The following is a 17,644-nucleotide window of genomic DNA, read 5'->3' as shown; positions in this document are numbered from 1 at the left end:
TACAAACCTGGACCTTGATATTAATAGTTCACTCCTATGGAAATGACTTCATTCAATGATCCTTCGGTGCTACACCCTTGTCATTTCTCAAGGGTCTGTATAAGAAACAGCTACGCTTCCTACCATCGGTGAAATTATTGTGGAAGATGTTTTTCTGTTCCATAAGTGAGGGTCCTTGTATGAGAATTCCTGTGGTGCTTCTAGACTGTTCGACAGGGTGGTGAAACATGTCTGGCTACCTGAGTTCAAAGCCTCGCTCTGCCTTCCGGGAGCACTGGGGGGCGGAGGGGGAGAGTAAAGCAACTTAGTGTCCTTGCTTATAGAACAAGATTGTAAAGTAGCATCTACCTCATAGGGCTTTTGTGAGACAAGTCACTTAAAGTACTTGGGACAAAGCCCAGCACAGAGCAAGACCTTATGGAACTTCAGCCTGTGATGACTATTATGAATGTAGAATCCGGGAATCTTGCCTCTCTAGTGACAAATATATGTGGCTGTGTTTCCAAATAGTGAGACTTTTGTAGCCCATTGTTTCCCCTTTTGGCCTCGTCTACTAAGAAGCTAACAGCAAAACAAACATGTTTGCCTGAGTTTAGGGTCTTTTGATTTTTAAGGTGTTTGATCAATTGTTTTTAAATCATGGCCTTCTCTGATAAGCATCTGTAAGTCCTATAAATGGATGAAGGCTGACTTCCAGGGCCATCTTCCATGGCTTCCGGCTCGTGTCAGGAGTAGAGCACTCCAAGAGAAATGGGGTGAAGCTAGAAGGGACAGTCAGGAGCTAAGCAGATTATCGGACAAGCAGATTATCTGTCCAAGGATGGGTTTTTATAATTACAGTTCTTGTTTTCTATTCCCAGGAGCAAATTCCTCGGGCTTAGTTAGGGCATCAGAATTTCCCCTGGGTTGTGGAATCATTGGTCAACCTCCATTCTCTGCCATCAAGAATGTCCTTTCTCTTCCCAAATTGCTTTTCTGCTATCAGTGCAATGGGAGTTTGAAGAGGTATTGGATTTCACACAGAAACATAGAATTTTACAACTAGGTGGGACTGGAATTGTCTATCCAGCCCTTCACATTTTTTGGTGAATGTCCTGGGGCTTGGAGAGGGTGAGTAGTGACTTAAGTGAGGCCCCATGGGTAGCAAACTGTGGTATGGTACTCAAACCTCCTGATTCCAAATCCTGTGGCCCTTTCCCCGTACCCATTTCTGCAAGGAATTGAGAGCTCCTTTCTGTTCTTCCAGACGGGGTTTCATCAAAAATTTGGTGACTTACACTAAATTTTGCCTTCAAGTAGGTGTTATTTCTTCAGAATTCTAGCTTGTGTGCTCAAGTTTATCTTTCAATTTAGAGAGTAACAAAATAGCAGTAATAACCACCCAGATCTGATTCAATCAGCACTATTACAGGCAAGCGATTTTTAGCACTTTGAATATATAGGCAGGTACTTCATAAAACTCAACTAAATGAGCAAATTGTTGATTGTTGAGAGTTTAATGCTAGCCCGAATGTAGTCTGTTAACACATGCATTTTGAATATGTGAAAATGCAGAAATAAGGTTGTAATCTTTCCTTAAGGAGCAGAGTACGAAGATAATGGAGAATAGCGAAGATAGAGCTTCTAGCAACCTCCAGCCACACATCTGGCCTCTTGGGCCCAGGCCTAGCTAGAGCTGCAGGTTGTGTGTGCCTGGGCCCAGGTACTGCGTAAACCAACACTCGCGCAGTCACCTGCCATGACAAAACTCCTGCTGGGCTTTAAAAGTTTTTAATCAATAGCCTCCTGGCTGCGATGAATAGCATGCTTACTATCTTTATGTGGGTACTATTTAGTCTTTCATTTTGCTCATGATCTGAAATACTTCTTCTAAAAATGACTCCCATTTAAATGATTTTGATTCAGCTGCAACTGATTTTGGGTGAGTTTGCATGTGACTTCCTGTCTGTGTTCAGCTCTGATACTTTTCCTGGCCCTGCGCACATGGCTTCTCTGTGAACCATTGGGGGTGCCTGTGTAGGGAGAAATGAAACAGAGAGGGGTTTGCTCACCCATGCAAACGAGGGGCTTCCTTGTCTTTGAGCACTTGACCCTGGGAAACCTCAGGCCTGCACAGCTACAAAAACAAAAAGACTCGAGTGGCTTTGAAACTGCCTTTCGACCCTGGCTCACTGAATTTCTTGACACGTACAGCGTCTCGGGATGAAGCAAGGGCATGGGTCGAGCCTGGTGTCCCTGGAGTTGTGATGGAATTGCTTCTTAGCAGTGTTTCTGCTGCTGATGTTTAGAGCAAAGTCCTGGCACGTGGGGTCTTCATGGAGCTTCCATCCATCTTGGGACAGTTGAGACCCCCTGTGCCTGCCCTTGGGAAAGGGTGAGCATTCCAGAGCCTGTGCCCAGCACCCCAAATCACACTCGCGAGCCTTCTTTTTGTGAATGGCCCTGGGACCATCTCTGGACAGAGAGTTCTTACATTGTTATTCCTATCTTTGTTATTGTTATTCTCTGCAGTGTCACCCCATTTTCAAAACACCATTTCATCTTTCACCTCAACATTACTGCGTGGTGGTTACAGCAGGGAAGTACTGCATGGTTATTAGTTGTGCTACTAGTTAAGAATATTCACTCCAGAGCCGACTGCCTGGGTTTGCATCCTGGTCCCACCTCGTCCAACTGTGTGACTGTGAACACTCAACCTCCCCAGGCTCAGCTTCCTCATCTATAAAGTAGGGTTAGTACTAATCCCTGCCTCTTAGGTTACTGTGATACAAACTGATAAATGTTTATGAAGCATGTAAACAGTAGCTGACACAGAATAATCACAATAAAAATGTTCACTTTTATTATTATCAACATCGCCCTCCCACCACCAACCACCATCATCATCATCACCACCATCATCTCTACAATAGAGGTTCCAAGAGTTAGTGATCTTCCTGAGATCCCATTTCTAGTACAGGCTGGGATGGACACTCAAGCCCAAGTGTCATATCTCCGAGAGACAGGGACTTTTTCCCTCTTGGTCTCTATTTTCTTATTCTACAGTAACAGAAACCTACACAGTTGTCATAAAAGATTGAGACGATACAGACGGCTGCAGAGGAAAATGTGAGGCCACTTTCCCGACTTCTTCCCAGGGGCTACCTCTCTCCCCAGAGGTAACCACAGCAGACTAATTGGTGTGTGTTCTTCCTACCTGCTCTCCAAGCGGGAGACACGTATAGAATCAACATACATACACGTGTGTGCCCTCCCTGTCATAGATAATAGTAACAGCGCCTGTCCTGTAAAATGGATGAGGTGTTAGTGATGCTGCTTTTAAAGAACTTAGTGTGGTGCCATGTAACACGCTGGGTTCATCAGCTCCGTGAAGCAAGTCCTGTTATTCTACCGATTTCGCAGACGTGGGAGCTGAACGTCAGCAAGATCGTCACCTGCCCCAGATCACACAGTCCTGAAGCTGGACCTGAATCCGGTCAGACTTATCCCAGTGTTGCCACACTTTTGGCCACTACTTTATGTGGCAGAAATTTATAGGCATTGTTTCTGCTTGATTTTTTTTTTCTCGTAGTAATATTAATGTGTACTCTTTCCACGTACGTACATACAAGTTCACTTCATTCTTTTAATGGCTGCATATGATTCAATGTTTTATTTAAGTACTTCCTCCTTATTTGGGTGGTTTTCCTGTTTCTTTGTTCCTTGCTGTTATAAATTACATAGTATTGAATATCTTTAATACATACGCCTTGGGGCACACGGGCGAGAAATTCTGTAGGGTAGCCTCTAAGAAATGGAATTATGGCTCAGGGTATGCATGTAGTAAATTTTAATTGATGCTGCCAAGTTGACTTCGAAAAAGGATTTTGCTCACCACCAGTGTGTGGGAATGCTTGCTTCCTTGCTTTAGTCTTCTTTTTATCTTTGCCAATTTGAGGACGAAAGATTTTTTTTTTCTAAATTGTATTTCCCTGATTACTGGGAAGGTTGAGTTAATTCTTTGTTTTTTGGATCGTCTACGTTTTCTCTAGAAATTGCCTTTTGCCCATGTTGCCATTTATTTTCCATTATAGACACTCGTTATATATTCTGAGTAATAATCTTTTGTCTGAAATGTGTGGCAAGTATTTTCTGTCAATTATTTCTCTTTTAACTCTGTCTAGAGATTTTTGTTTTTTGTGCCCAAATCAGCCAATATTTTTCTTTATTGTTTCTAGATTTTACCTTGCTTAGGAAAGACTTCCTACCCCAAGTTTGTTAAAATAGTCACCCATATATTCTTCTAATACCTCTATAATTTTGTTTCTACTTTTAGCTTTGTAAGCACTCTGGAATTATTTTTGTATAGGTTGTGAGTTAGGAATTTAGATTTATCTTTCTCTAAGTGTAGAACTAGTTACCTTCACCATTCATTGAATAATTCATTCTTTCAACTCATTTGAAACATCACTTTTATCATAAACTAGATTCTCTTGTAGGTGTGACTATGTAGCTGGTTCCTCTCTTCTGTTCCACTGATTTATGTTCTCCTCCTATACCCACATTAAAGTATTTTAATCATTTTAGCCTTTGAATAAATTTTTATAGCAGGAGGGGAAAATCCTCCCTCACTGTTGCTCTCTTTTTTCAAAAAACATCTTTGTATCTTTGTGCATCTTCTTTCATGTGAACATATAGAAGCAGCTTATCAAGGTCTATAAAGGAAATTCCTATGGGTATTTTGATAGGGAATGCATCACATTAATAGGTTCTTTTTTCTTTCTTTTTTTTTTTTTTTTAAGACAGGGTCTTGCTCTCTGTTGCTCAGGCTGGAGTGTAGTGGTGTCATCGTAGCTTATAGCAACCTCATACTCCTGGGCTCAAGCCATCCTCCTGCCTTAGCCTCCTAAGTAGCTGGGACTACAGGCTTGTGGTACCACACCTGGCTAGTTTTTCTATTTTTTTGTAGAGATGGGGTCTTGCTCTTGCTCAGGCTGGTCTCGAACTCCTGGCCTCAAGGGATCCTCCTGACTTGATGTCACAGAATGCTAGGATTGTAGGCATGAGCCACCAGGGCTGGCCCCACTCACATTTGACCCCAGATGTCTTAAGGTCAGAAACTACGTTGTGTTGATATTTTCTAGGCTTCTCTCCCCACGCTCACCCAACTCCTACCTGCCCCCATTCCTGCAAAAAAAAAAAAAAAAAATTAAAATTTTTAAAAATAAATAGTAGTGTGTGGACAAGGACAAGAGCACCACTTCTGGCATTTTCTGGCATGCATCACTGAAAAGATTTCATTCCTAGCTTCTCATTTAAGTAACTTCAGTTTTTTTCCGGCTTGATTATCTGGAGTACCTGACCACCGTCTCATGCTCCGGTTGCAGAGCAGCTCTTGTAGTTTCCACAGGAAAGTACGAGAAAGCAATCAGCACCTGGCGACTGATTTCCTGTTGCGATTTCACGCAGGTTCAGACGCAGGATGCAGCCACTTCCCTTCCTCAGCACTGCCTTGCACACGGTCAGCGCGAAAGAAATGTTCTCACGATTGATGAAAATGATTCAGTCGCAGAGTCCATTTGATTGTTTTCAGTTGGTGACGATTTTTTTTTTTTTGCTAGGCTGTAAATGAAAGGATTTTGTTCTTGTCAGGCATGCATTTTGAGCGTGACTCTAATGTGACTTGGCACCTGTCTAGAGAATTGTCCCTGTGTCCAGTGACACTTAGCTTTGGGAACGTCAACACCTGCTGTGATGGCATCTGTCATATTTAGGAATGTGAAATGCCCATGAATAATGCAAAGCCACCTCAGTAAAATGCCTTCTTCGGAAAAATCTTGATAGAAGACATTGGCACAAGATTGTTGTAAGCAGCAGAGAAGAGAGTTTGGGCTCCCTCTGAGATAAAAGCAGTGGATAATGTATTTTAACTGTGGTTTCTCTCACCTTAATGCAAGCGGGGTAGATTTATTATTTTCAGATTGTTTAGCCAAGAAAGCAAGAACCTGCTAAATAGAAGGATCATTTATTTTTATTGGTTTAATATAAACCAACATTGGCCTCCAGTGTAAATGTGGATGTTAATGTTTTGGAGGTGGGGTTTTTGGGAGACGGAGTGGAGGCATCTCGGGCAGATGGCGTGTGACTGGCAGCCACCCAGCAAAGCCCAGGTCAAGAGAGCCGTGGAAGAGAAGTGCTGAGAGGCGAGGCAGCCTGACCATGGCAGGAGTGAGTAGCTGGTCTTCAAGTCCCTTCCAGTTCCAGGGAGGTTAGATTTAGCTTCCAGGGCTGTTGCTGTAGGAAGTTTGGTCAATTGGACAATTATTTTTTCCTTTTCAGCATCTTCTCTTTTCTTATAAATTCCCAAGCCAGAAGAGTGTCTGGGAGCCATGACAAGGAGTAGACTAAATGTTCCCTACCTTTTCTCTTGCAGGCAGGTGACAAACATTACCACCCCAGCTGTGCACGATGCAGCAGATGCAACCAGATGTTCACAGAAGGAGAGGAAATGTATCTTCAAGGTAAGACAGACTTTCCTCCCGGTGCAAGGAAAGAAAATCTCACTGCTTATTGGATTGTTTTTAGAGAAGGAGGCATTTTATTAGCAGTGAGGCTACCCAAATCCAACACGAATGTGGCCAAGAGTTCCCTCATCAGTTCGTATTAATCAGCCAAGCAGTTGACGTGCTGGCCGTGAGCCCCTGAGGCTGTTCATGACTTAACTCACGTTGCTGCTGCAGGAGAACAAATAGGACTGGACGTCTGATACCTTGGACGTCAGGGAAGACTGAAAATCAGCAATATCTCCTCTCCAACTCTCCCCAGGAATGTGCTTGGGAAACAAAAGATTAATAGGAGAAAGCATTTCTAGAAATTTCTAGAAATGTTACTTATTTGATAGCTACTTTCTCTATTCTCCTTTCACTATCCTATGAGAAGGATTTTTTTTTTTTTTTTTTTTTCTGGTGGTCTCCCAGGTTGCTGTTCCCTGGGCATTCAAGAAGGAAATCTCATATTTGATGAATTGCATCATAGACTTACTTCATCCCATTAAGATGGCATCCCTCTCATATTAAGAGAGACAGAATGAGAAATGACAAGAGAGAACATGTCCAAAGTCCCTGAAAGAGAACTCGAGAAGTTTGTGGTGGCAAGGAAGTACTCATTATCACAGAGCAATCAGACTTATTTTGATTGAAAATAATTTTGAGAAACTTTCCCAGTCTAAAACTATGATCAGTTTGTATCCCCTCTAAAATTCTGAAGCTTCTCAGAAAGGCTTTGGGAGGGGATTCTCTTCTAGGCAAAGAGCACCATCTGCACAAGCATTTTACAATTTTTAGCTAGAAAAAGACTCATTAATGAGGCAAGGTTTATCCATAAAATTAGGTTTATCCATAAAATTGCTTATTCAGTTTGGGTGATTACTAGGTCTCAACTGCCTTTGCATGTCATGTCTTCATTTCTATTTGCACATAATACTATGTGTATTTTTAATTGTTTGCTCTCAATTTTTTTTGTCAATTAAGAAAAGTGTATGCAAATGATTCTTGAGTATTAAAGCAAAGTCTCAGCTACTCTCCCCTAAAACAGGGTAGCTAGATGAGAAATTGACAACCCAGACTTCCTGTTAGCTTTAGAATAATCACTCTGAAAAATGGTGATTAAAAGCATCAATTTTGAAGGGCCCCATGAAGGCAAGTGACAAGCGCCCGCATCTGTGGTCTCACTTGGGCTTTCTGTGACACATTTTCCCAAGGACAGGCTGTACATCTGCAACGGCAATCGGCAGGTGTCACTTTGCATTTTTCAGCACAAAGCAGATTTATGCTTCACTTGGTCCCTAGGCTTTGTTTTAGATTTTAGCGTGTCAATTATAGGACTCAAAAAGCAAAGACACAGGAGGGCATGCCAGCCCTGTATCTGCAAGCAACAGAGACTCAAAGGCTCGAGGTGCAGTTCTGCACATTCACAGTGGTTCTGGAGGCTGAAGCGAGAGGGTGGCTGCAAGCTGTGCATGAACACAGCACAGTCATACTACAGATAACTCTCTGTTAAGGCTGCATTCAGAATTCCAGGGATTGTTCTAAACCTTCTGGAGTTGTGCTTCGGTAGCCTTTGCCTACCCTCTTGGCACATCTTTGAAGAATGAGCAGTTTCATCTTCCTCAGCATCTGATGTCCTGTCCGAGTCGCATTCCTTGTGTCTGACCTCTGGAGAACAATGTTGACATTGTGTGCGGATCCGGTGTTCTGGCCAAAGACTCCGGCTCCTCAGAAGCTCCATGGCAAATGCTTCGCCTGGGCCTGGGCCTGGGCCTGGGCCTGACCCTGACCCTGACCCTGACCCTGTTCTCTCCACACTCAGAGGATTTCCTGTGCTTTGTAGTCAGCCTTTGAGCCAGTGTTAGTGCTGAAGGGACCTATGCATCTGTCTGCTTTTTGTTTGTTTTTCTTTTCTTTTTTTTTTTTTTTTTGGCCCTGGCTGGGTTAAGCAAGATGAAAATGATTGTTGAATAGAGATGAAAATATTTTTCTGATATAAAATGTATTTTTTCCTTGTGATTAATTTTATTTTAGCTCAGTGGTATAAAGTAGTTCATGAGCTACTGTAATTTGGTGACTTTTTGAGTATGCACAGGTTACTGCTTATAAAGAGAGAAAGATTTTAAATTGTGAGATGTAGAAAGTCTACATACACTGTGAATCTTATATTCACGTAATTTACTCACTGCTTTCAACATAGGAACTCTGTTTGCTTTAGTCTTTTTAAGTGCTCATTCAAGTTCTGCCCATCTCCAGGTCTGAACATGCACTTGTGTGGACATGGGGCTTACACACCAGCCTTACCCATAATCATATAAATGACATGTATGTCTAGTCATGTAAAATCACATGAGCAGGGATTGGATTCTTACAAGATAAGAACTTTGTATTGGAGATAGTGTTTTGCTTAATTCTGTGATACTGGTACCATCCATGAAAGTGTTGCATAATCTGAGAAAGTGAGGCTGTTCACCCAGGAATGGAAAATAACACCTAAATAGTTACTTTACTAGTTTAAAAGCAAAGATTTTTTTTTAAGTCAATTAAGAGGTTGAAGGCTAAAGGAAACTTCTGGATTGATAATGTAATTTTCAACCTTTCTACCAATTGGCTTAATTTCTTATTTACCTATCGGTGACTGTGTATAACTGGGTCAATGAAAACTTCGAGCAAGTTTTGCTTCTGGATATAGACTATCTTGCTTGACTTTATTTCCCTCAACTAAACCACTTGTTTTGATATAGAAGCATGACTTATATTTCTGAAATTAAATGCAGCTTGTAGTAAGCACTCAGACATTACCTTTAAAGGATAATACTATGGTTTAAAAATACAAAGAGCCAGTCAAGAATTAAATACCTCTTATGTCAGAACACTCATGTGCCCAGTGAGTGGTCTCTGTGGTCTAGAATTATGACCTTTCCAAAACAAGCTCAGGCTAGAGAAGGGAAGAGTTTGGAGTTGTTTGATTTCAGAGCATGGGGCTCTAACATTCCTGGGGAGTGGGGGGAGAGGACGATGAGCCCTTCTCAGCAGTTCTGTCTGATAGGACTTTGCGTCTGTCCATTTCCTTCACTCTTAGTGGTGCGTTGTATCTTTCCAGGTTCCACCGTTTGGCATCCCAACTGTAAGCAGTCGACCAAGACAGAGGAAAAGCTGCGGGTAAGGAAATGATCGTTAGAGAACTGTGATGTCAGGTGCATTTTTAGGCCATATACTTCGTGGTCACTAATTCTTGGTACTAGGGTTTCGGTGAAATTACTTTTTACTGACTTTTTACCCCTATAGCAAACCAAGATCAAGGGCCACTTTGTTAGGGAGGGAAGTTCCCTCTTACCTTAAATTTATCGTTGTGTTTTTTTTGTTCCAAGTGCTTGTGTTAGACGAAGTAAGCCTTACCCCGCTAGTCAGCTTCTTAGGAAAGCATTCAAGGGAAAATCAAACCATACAGATGGGAAAAAATGATTCATACAAGTTCTAGATGCAACATCTGGTGACCTTCCTGCCAGACTTTTTTGTACTTAGTCCGTAATGCACCACCCCAGCCCAAACTTTGCCTCCGTTGCTCAGCTCTTGGTACAATTTACTGACCTCTTAAATCCAAATTCACCAGGGTAGCCTCCAGCTCCAAAAGCTGATGGTTTGTCAGGTAAAACCTTTGGGGGAAATGGTGATGAGCCCAGACGTGTAAATTAGTCCCAGAACATCTCCAGGTGGCAATAGTTTATATCTGCTTCAGAGGCAAAGAGCTGTGCACAGGTGTAAGGTCATGATCCTAATCTGTATTCTATTTAGATGCCCCTGATGAAGTATTTTTTCAGTGCAATAATTAGACTGAACGAATCCCAGTCCCTCAGGTTACCTAACTACTGGGACGTGTAGAAAAACTGGAGTTTGGCTCCACTCCACTTCCTATCTCAAGGAAAATGGCCTGGATTTATTCTGGAGGCCAGACTCCAGCGTGTATATAGTTTCTCCTTGCCTCTGCCCTGAGCGGGCACCAGGAGCTGCATAATCCTCAGCAGCCACGTGGCTGGTTCGGGGATAGGATCTAATGTGAGACTTGTCAAGGGATGATGTGGCTTCAGAAAAAGGACTAGCAGTGAGACCCAGTTGCTCTCTTTTCAGATCCCGTTGCTGCCTCGGGAACTGCAGCTCTTGTTTTCTGGGGCCTTTTCTTTATTCTCTGCAATGAAACACATGTACACTCAGGAGCTTTTTTTCCTTTGCTTTTTTTTTTTTTTCCTCCTCAACTGGTATCTGTAAATCAGATAGAGACATTTTACCATTTGGATGATTTAGCAACTTGTCCCTTGCCTGTGACCCTGAACAAAAGCAGTTCTATTAGAATTCACAATTATTATGAAGCATACTTTAAGTGGAGGAAAAAAACCCACTTTTTCTTAGAATAATTGAATAAAGATAAGAACAGCTGGAGAGGAATCTGTCCATCCGTATTAGGATGGTTTTGCTCTCTGTTTCTGACCGGTAACTTCCACCTGAGCACAGGTTCATGCTCCTGAAGTCCATTGGCTAAACCGACACACACTGGAACAGTCACCCAGTTCTGGGCACTAGACTCTGGGATTTTTGAGGAACCGTGGATGCTTTGGAAATTAGTTATCTTTATAAAATCTGAGAACATTAAAGATAGTTCTTATTGTCACTTTTATCATGAGAATGTAAAATTCACAACATGTCTTGGGGATGGTGCCAGAAACCACCCAAGTAGCTCGTGGTTTGCATTATCTCTATAGTGTTGCTTTTAGTTTTTTGAATAATCATTTTTACTTCATCCCCGATGAAGTCTTTTGGGAGGCGAAGAGAGGAATGTTAATGAGGCCAGACTGAATGGAATGTATGTCTTTCTCTAGAAGGATTGCTTAAGTTTGCAGATGGTATCACTAAAATGATTTTTTAAAAAAAAAGGTCAATAATCTTGATTACATCTTGATGAAAAACTCTCTAGATAAGCTTATGAAAACAACTAGTGAAATACTTCCACCCATTCTGACCGAGAAGAGCTATTGTTTTCTACATCTAGTAAGGTTTCCAGAAAATTCCAAAGCTCTTCTAAACCTAGCATTTACTACTTGGGAGGTCAGGTCAGGCTCTGGCTCAGTGACTTTGGAAAGCCTGGTAGAGAGTAGGAGGATACACCTCCAAGGGGAACAGGTGCGAGTGACCAGAGTCGGGGTTCATGCTGGTATCAATGGGCCTTAAAGGGGAATAGGTTTCGAACAGAGAAATAAATCTTGTGCTCTCTGAAGGGTGTGTCTACAGATCACAAATATTGAGCCAAGATTTCTAGGTCTTTCATAGTGTGTCACATTAGTGCAGTTTCCATAGCAAAATGAAAATGTTTTAAGAATCTTTCAGCAACCCCACTGAGTAATCCACATTTTTTTCATTTAAGAACTGGTGGGGCGTTTGCAACAACAGATTTTTAAGAATGTCTCTCAACTAACTTCATTGGCCTCTTACCCTTCATGTATTGTAAGAATGTCTAAGCCAAAATAAATAGGAGGGAATTGAAGGGGGTTGGAACTTAGGTAAATATACTGTAACCGGAAGACCAGTTAATATGCTTTTAAACGTGGGCCCAACAAAAGCAATGTTAGTTGATGTTTACCATCAAGTTAGTTTTGCCCTAAGACTTTTTTATAGCGTTTCTGAGTTGAGACTATTTCTTTGTTCATTTTCCCTTTTCTCATGTTTCATGGCAGCCGCCAAAAACTCATCGATCTTCATCCGATTTCTTTTATCCCAAAAGTCTGATTCGACGCACAGGACGATCTCCTTTCCTGCAGGTTGGCGCTGTGTCTAGGCTGGGTTCAGAGCGCTGTGTCTAGGCTGGGGTCAGAGCCGCTGTCCTGGCTTCTGTCGCTTTGCCCCCAGGGCTGCTTTTCTCACATAACTTCTCCGGCTCCTGCAGAAGGCAGATGCTTTTCTCACCCCACGAGCGCATCTCACACCCACGAGTGATTCTGGCTTTCTTTGCTGATCGATGTTTTCGTTCAGAGCAGTGGCTCAAGCATTGCTTTTATTAAAGCAAGCATATCAGAAGCTGCCTTTGGTCCCGTGTTGCCACGTTTGTTCATGGAACAGGTATCTGCCGAGCACCCAGGCATGGGGCTGGGCTGGATGCCACAGATCTAGCCTGGTGGGAAAGAAAAGACAGATACATACAGTAATCACGAGGTGGTACAGAAACATCAAAGGATCTGGATCACATAGCCCGCGTTCTTTGGAATATCAGATGAAGGAAAGGTCTCATGGGGCACTTCCTGGGAGAAAGGGGTCTTTGAGCTGAATTTTGGAGGCCGAATGAGGAGAGGGGGCAGCCTGATGAGAGGGCAGGAGGAGCGTGCTGCCGTAAAGCAGTGCTTGGGTGGGGAGTGGTTTGGCCCATGAAAGGTGCAGTGAAGTGGGAAAGGAAGCAATGGAGAGCAGACCCCTCCTCTGCAGAGGGATTTGCATACAATCCCAATTGCTCCCCCTAAGGATTCCTGCCAGGTAGTTTGTCTTATTCCCATTTTACAGATGGGGAGACTGAGACCCATCGGAGGTAGGTACCTTCTCCAGGGTTACCCTGCCAGTAAGTGGAAAAAGCTAGAATTAGAATGAGGTTTCATGAGCCCATAGCTCATGTTCTTCCACCATACCGCAAGGGGACAGTGCAGAAACCACCTGGGAAGACAGAAGGAGGAGGACACTAAGTGCTGGCTCAGGCTGTGTCAGGAGGCACTGACGGAGTGTCAGGGAGAAGGCAGCACCTGCCCGGGGTGCCCTGTGGGCCGGGGCACCAGATGAACAGCCTGGCAGGAGGTGACGTTCCACACACAGACTTGACCTTCTTCACGGGCCTCTGGGAATCAGTGGAACCTTGGCCTGTTAAACTAGAAATGACTTTCCATGGTCTCGTCTTGGCCCGGATGCAGCCCACCCTGCCGGTGTGCTGACAAGTCAGGACTGCATGGTGGCACGGTAGCCCCGCCACGCCTGTGTTCTGTGCCTGTCAGAACCGCACCAAGGATGAGAAGGGTTTGGGTTTCTATTTTTATTAAAACTTCCCCTTCTTTCCTTAAATGATGAGAAAAACAGAAATATAGAATCTTGAGCCAAGAAGGAAACCTTTTAGAGGTCAAGCCCCTAAGTTTCTTCATCTACAGAGTGAGGTCAGACAGATGGAGCCTCGTGCCCGAGCCCGCGCAGGCCATAAATAGCAAGACGACCGCAGACGCGGGTGCCCTGGCTCCTGGCCTCGGGGCCCCTCATTGGCCCACAATGCTGGGCTTCTACGACATGACATATTTGTCGTGTGATCTTCAATCTATTTTAAAGCTTCGGCTGCAGTGGCGGTGTTTCCACACACAGTGAAGTCAGTCTCATTAATCCAGAGGAACAGCTGAAGACACTGCAAATGAGTGTCACCCAGCATTAGTGCCTCTGCCTGGCAAGAAGTTACTGTTTCAATAGTATTTTTTTTTCCTGTAGTATAGTCTTAACTCCAGTAGTGTTATATTTTGTTACCGTAAGGCTATAGCCAGGTGATAGATTTTCATAACTTGGAGAAAACTACCATCATCAAGTGTGAAATTTTTTGGTTTGCTCCAGACCCTTAAGTTTAAGAGATTTAGAGTATCTAGAGAGAGGGTGGGGAGCGGGGGAGAAATCTGTTTTTAATAACTTCTCTCTTCCTAGCCTGTTGTTCAAAAGGGACATCTGATTCCCATCACCCAGTTGTAAATATCAATGAAGTCAACTTTAGCTCCATCACAGAAAGTTGTAAACAGCTTGGGAGCTGGCAGAGAAAACTGGCTGTTTGGCAAGGACTTCCTTCACCCATTGGCCACTGAGGGAGGGCTCACCAGAACCTTCAAGAAGCCAGAAAACCCCAAAGCAGTGCAGTTCTCAAGTCACAGATATTTTGATCTTTTTAAGTACTTTGACCTACACGGCAGTTCATTTCCACCACATAAAATTAAACACCCTCAGTTATTGGATAAACTGACTTATACTCCTTGTGGGAACATTCAGTACTCTGTGCCCCAGAAATAAGTCCTGGTTTTGCTGTGGAGGAAAGTCAAATTTATAGCAGGAAAGTCAGGTTATTATTTGTGTTGAGAAATCGCTCTCTCTTTTTCCTCTTGCCTCAATTACAGGTAAAAGAAAATGATGAAAATGGAATTACCTAAGAAAAACATACTCAGGTTTCACTTACTTGGAAGAGTTTTATATAAATAACAAATTTTGTCTGTAGGTAAAACTCAGTACTGAGCATGTGTAATTCATTATAGACAAGGCACGTGGTATTCCCAGGAACAAGTTTGTAATCATCTGGAGTGGGTCACTTGCTTTCATTCTAAAAAGGAGTTTCTCAGCTGTACCTTTGGAAACTAAAGCATGAATTCACTGACCTACAAAATGGGCATGAGATTTTTTTTTTTTTTTTGAAACTAACATTCACCTATTATGATGTATGTACTTGCAAATGTTTACTATACCAAGCAAATGCCATGTGTATATTTTTTAAAAAGAGCTAATCAGAAGAATCAGGTATGTCTAGAACAATGAGGTAATGTTGTTGGTTGTTGATTTTTGTTTTGTTAATGTCGCTCTAGTGCATACTGGTTTTTTCTCAGCTTCCACTTTGGGTATCTTCTTCGCTGTGTCCTTACAATTTATCAGGCAGTCAAATGTAGAGGCGTTAAGATTTATACGGGAAAGATGTCTTATAAAGGCTGATGGCATTTGTGAAACTGTCTCCAGAGAAGGGGTGTGTGCTCACCTGCTTCTTCTCCAAACACAAATTATTTTTTCTCAAAGGAGTTGATTTCACCCTTTCTTTACTTAGCAGTAGGCATTTAGTATGTGCAGATTTTAAAAGTATTCCTTCTTCTGCAGCTATTGTCACCACCTTGTCTAGTGAACTTCAACAAAAACCCAAGGCAGGTACTGTCACCATCACCAGTACTTAGTATAAGGTGTCAGTCACCTTCTATCGGTAGTTGTCCCATAGATGTTCCTAAGATCATTCCGATCTGGTCGCCAGTTTCCTGTAGTTTCTCTGTCTTCTTAGAGCATGGCTTTGGATGAATGCAAACTAGATGAGTGTAGTTGTTGCATCCCCGCTGTGCTGAGTCCCCCGGGGGAGGGCAGGGAGGGTGGGGACAACAGAGTGCTCTCCAGCACTGTCCTTCCAAGGGGCCTGTGTGCACCGTGGTGCATAATTGAAAGCAAATGGAAAATGTCATTTGTCCACTTACTCAACAGGCAGAGCTCTGGTAAGTGTTTTTAATGGCTAATGTTGGAAGAATTATGAGCGCTGGCGCGGAAACATAAAAGGATCTCTTCACTTAATTTTCCTGCTGTGACCGTGCCTTCCGCATGGTGGGACAGACGGACACAGTCAAGGCATAGGGGGAGTAGCCAGCCGAAAGGTAGTCAGAGGGCTTTTCAAAGGGATTTCGTGAGGAATACAAAACGGTGTGTTTTCTCAAGCATCAGCTACTTGTTAGGGATTAAATGCCACTTTCTCTCCCGTTGAAATGAACTGCTAGCCTTCTGCTGAGGCCTCTCTTTGTTAATTTTTTTTTTTTGGAGGAAAAATTTTGAAAACCTTGTTGAAATCAAAAGTGAACACATGAAGGAAGACGTGCTGGGGAAATACACATAAAGCAGATGGGCCACTTCTTCGTGAGAGAGTGCGTGAAGACAGCCACGTACAGCTAGAAGGTTCTTACTGAAGGCTCCTTTCTTCTCTTTGCCAGAAGGATTAAACTATCTGCCTACCCTTACTGGCAAAGTACTTTGAGAGATTACAGCCTTTGCAGTCCTTTCTGTACCTACTTTGTCTTCTCCATACCTCCCTACCACACCCTTTTTGTCTTTTTTCATATATATATATATGTATATGTATATGTATGTATTTTTTTTTTTTTTTGCCAAAAATGGCATTAAAAGAAAGAACTGACCTTTTCCAACTGTGCTTTCAAGTTGGGTTTTCTGCAAGGAAAGGTGCTTAAAGGAAAGTAAATAAGTTGTACCTGCTTTCAGCGGCTTACTCATGAGTCCTTGCTGTTTCCCCTCCTCCATACAACAGAAGTGGGCATACCTTTGGGGATAAATATTTGAAATCATCTTCATTTATAATATAAACAAGAAAGTAATTTTGCTTATCAAATTCTCATAGAGAATTCTAGAAGCAAGACTGCTGACTTGTCAGGTTATTAAACTGAGTTCATAATTATTGGGTCACTGTTGTTACCCTGGACATCAGAATGGGTTGAAATGGTAATTTAGGTTCGATAATTACATACAAGGATCATCAGTGGAATCTGTATAATCTCGTCATCCCATGAGGTGATGCTGGAGTTGGGTTAATGGCAGAGAAGAAACCATCCTTGGGTTGTGAAAGCAGGACAGCGTGTCAGTGGGTTCGTTCTTTCAGGGCTGACATGGGTTTCAGCCCGAGTGGAGACAGGCTGCTGTGTCGGAAGACGGCTCTGTGCCTTTGGAAGACGTCTTAGCCAGAACAGCAAGTTAGGGATTCATCAAGAAAAGAAAAATAACAGCTAGAAGAATCAAAGGAGTTCTTTTAATAATAAACTCGGTGTTAATTTGAAATTCAGCAGGTTTAGAATTCTGAATGTTTAGAATTAAAATATAAAACTCTAAATATTGAGGATTAAAATTCCAAAGATAATTTATTCAGTTTTAAAAAGTCATTTTAAGACCTTTGTCAGGGAGAGGCCTCTAACCTCCACCAGCTGAGCAAAGACACTTTGAGAGACATTAGGGATTATGGCAAAAAGCAGGCAATCCGTGGGTCATCTAAGCCTGAATACAGTTCCAGAGGCCGCAAACCAGGGACTGTCCTGGCAGATAAGACGGGCCTGTGCAAGGTCATTGTCACTGGCATGAGAAAGACATTATATTACTGAAGCTGGGACACAGGCAGGAAGCTGCTGTCTCCAAGAGGATTCAGAACCACTTCATAGAGTTCTCAAGGAGAGGAAGGGTATTTGTCAACTCCCGGCGGGACGGCTGCCCCATATACTGTGATAAATTACTTAACATATCTGAGTTCGGATGGGAAGGAGTCCAAGTGTGGTAGC

At 42.7% G+C, this 17,644-nt stretch overlaps 1 protein-coding gene across 4 annotated transcripts in view; it reads left to right on the top strand.

Annotated features, from left to right (window-relative positions):
- Positions 1-17,644, top strand: part of ABLIM1 (actin binding LIM protein 1) — a 208,899-nt gene that overhangs the window by 153,047 nt on the left and 38,208 nt on the right. For all 4 annotated transcript variants that reach the window (XM_069460730.1, XM_069460728.1, XM_069460729.1 and 1 more), the window contains exons 7-8: positions 6,413-6,500; positions 9,628-9,686. In XM_069460730.1, the coding sequence (XP_069316831.1) occupies positions 6,413-6,500; positions 9,628-9,686 (147 nt within the window). The remainder of the gene's footprint in view (positions 1-6,412; positions 6,501-9,627; positions 9,687-17,644) is intronic.

The sequence above is a fragment of the Eulemur rufifrons genome, chromosome 28 (assembly GCF_041146395.1).
Source record: "Eulemur rufifrons isolate Redbay chromosome 28, OSU_ERuf_1, whole genome shotgun sequence".
NCBI classification, from domain to species: domain Eukaryota; kingdom Metazoa; phylum Chordata; class Mammalia; order Primates; family Lemuridae; genus Eulemur; species Eulemur rufifrons.
This window is presented reverse-complemented; position numbering and strand designations above follow the sequence as displayed.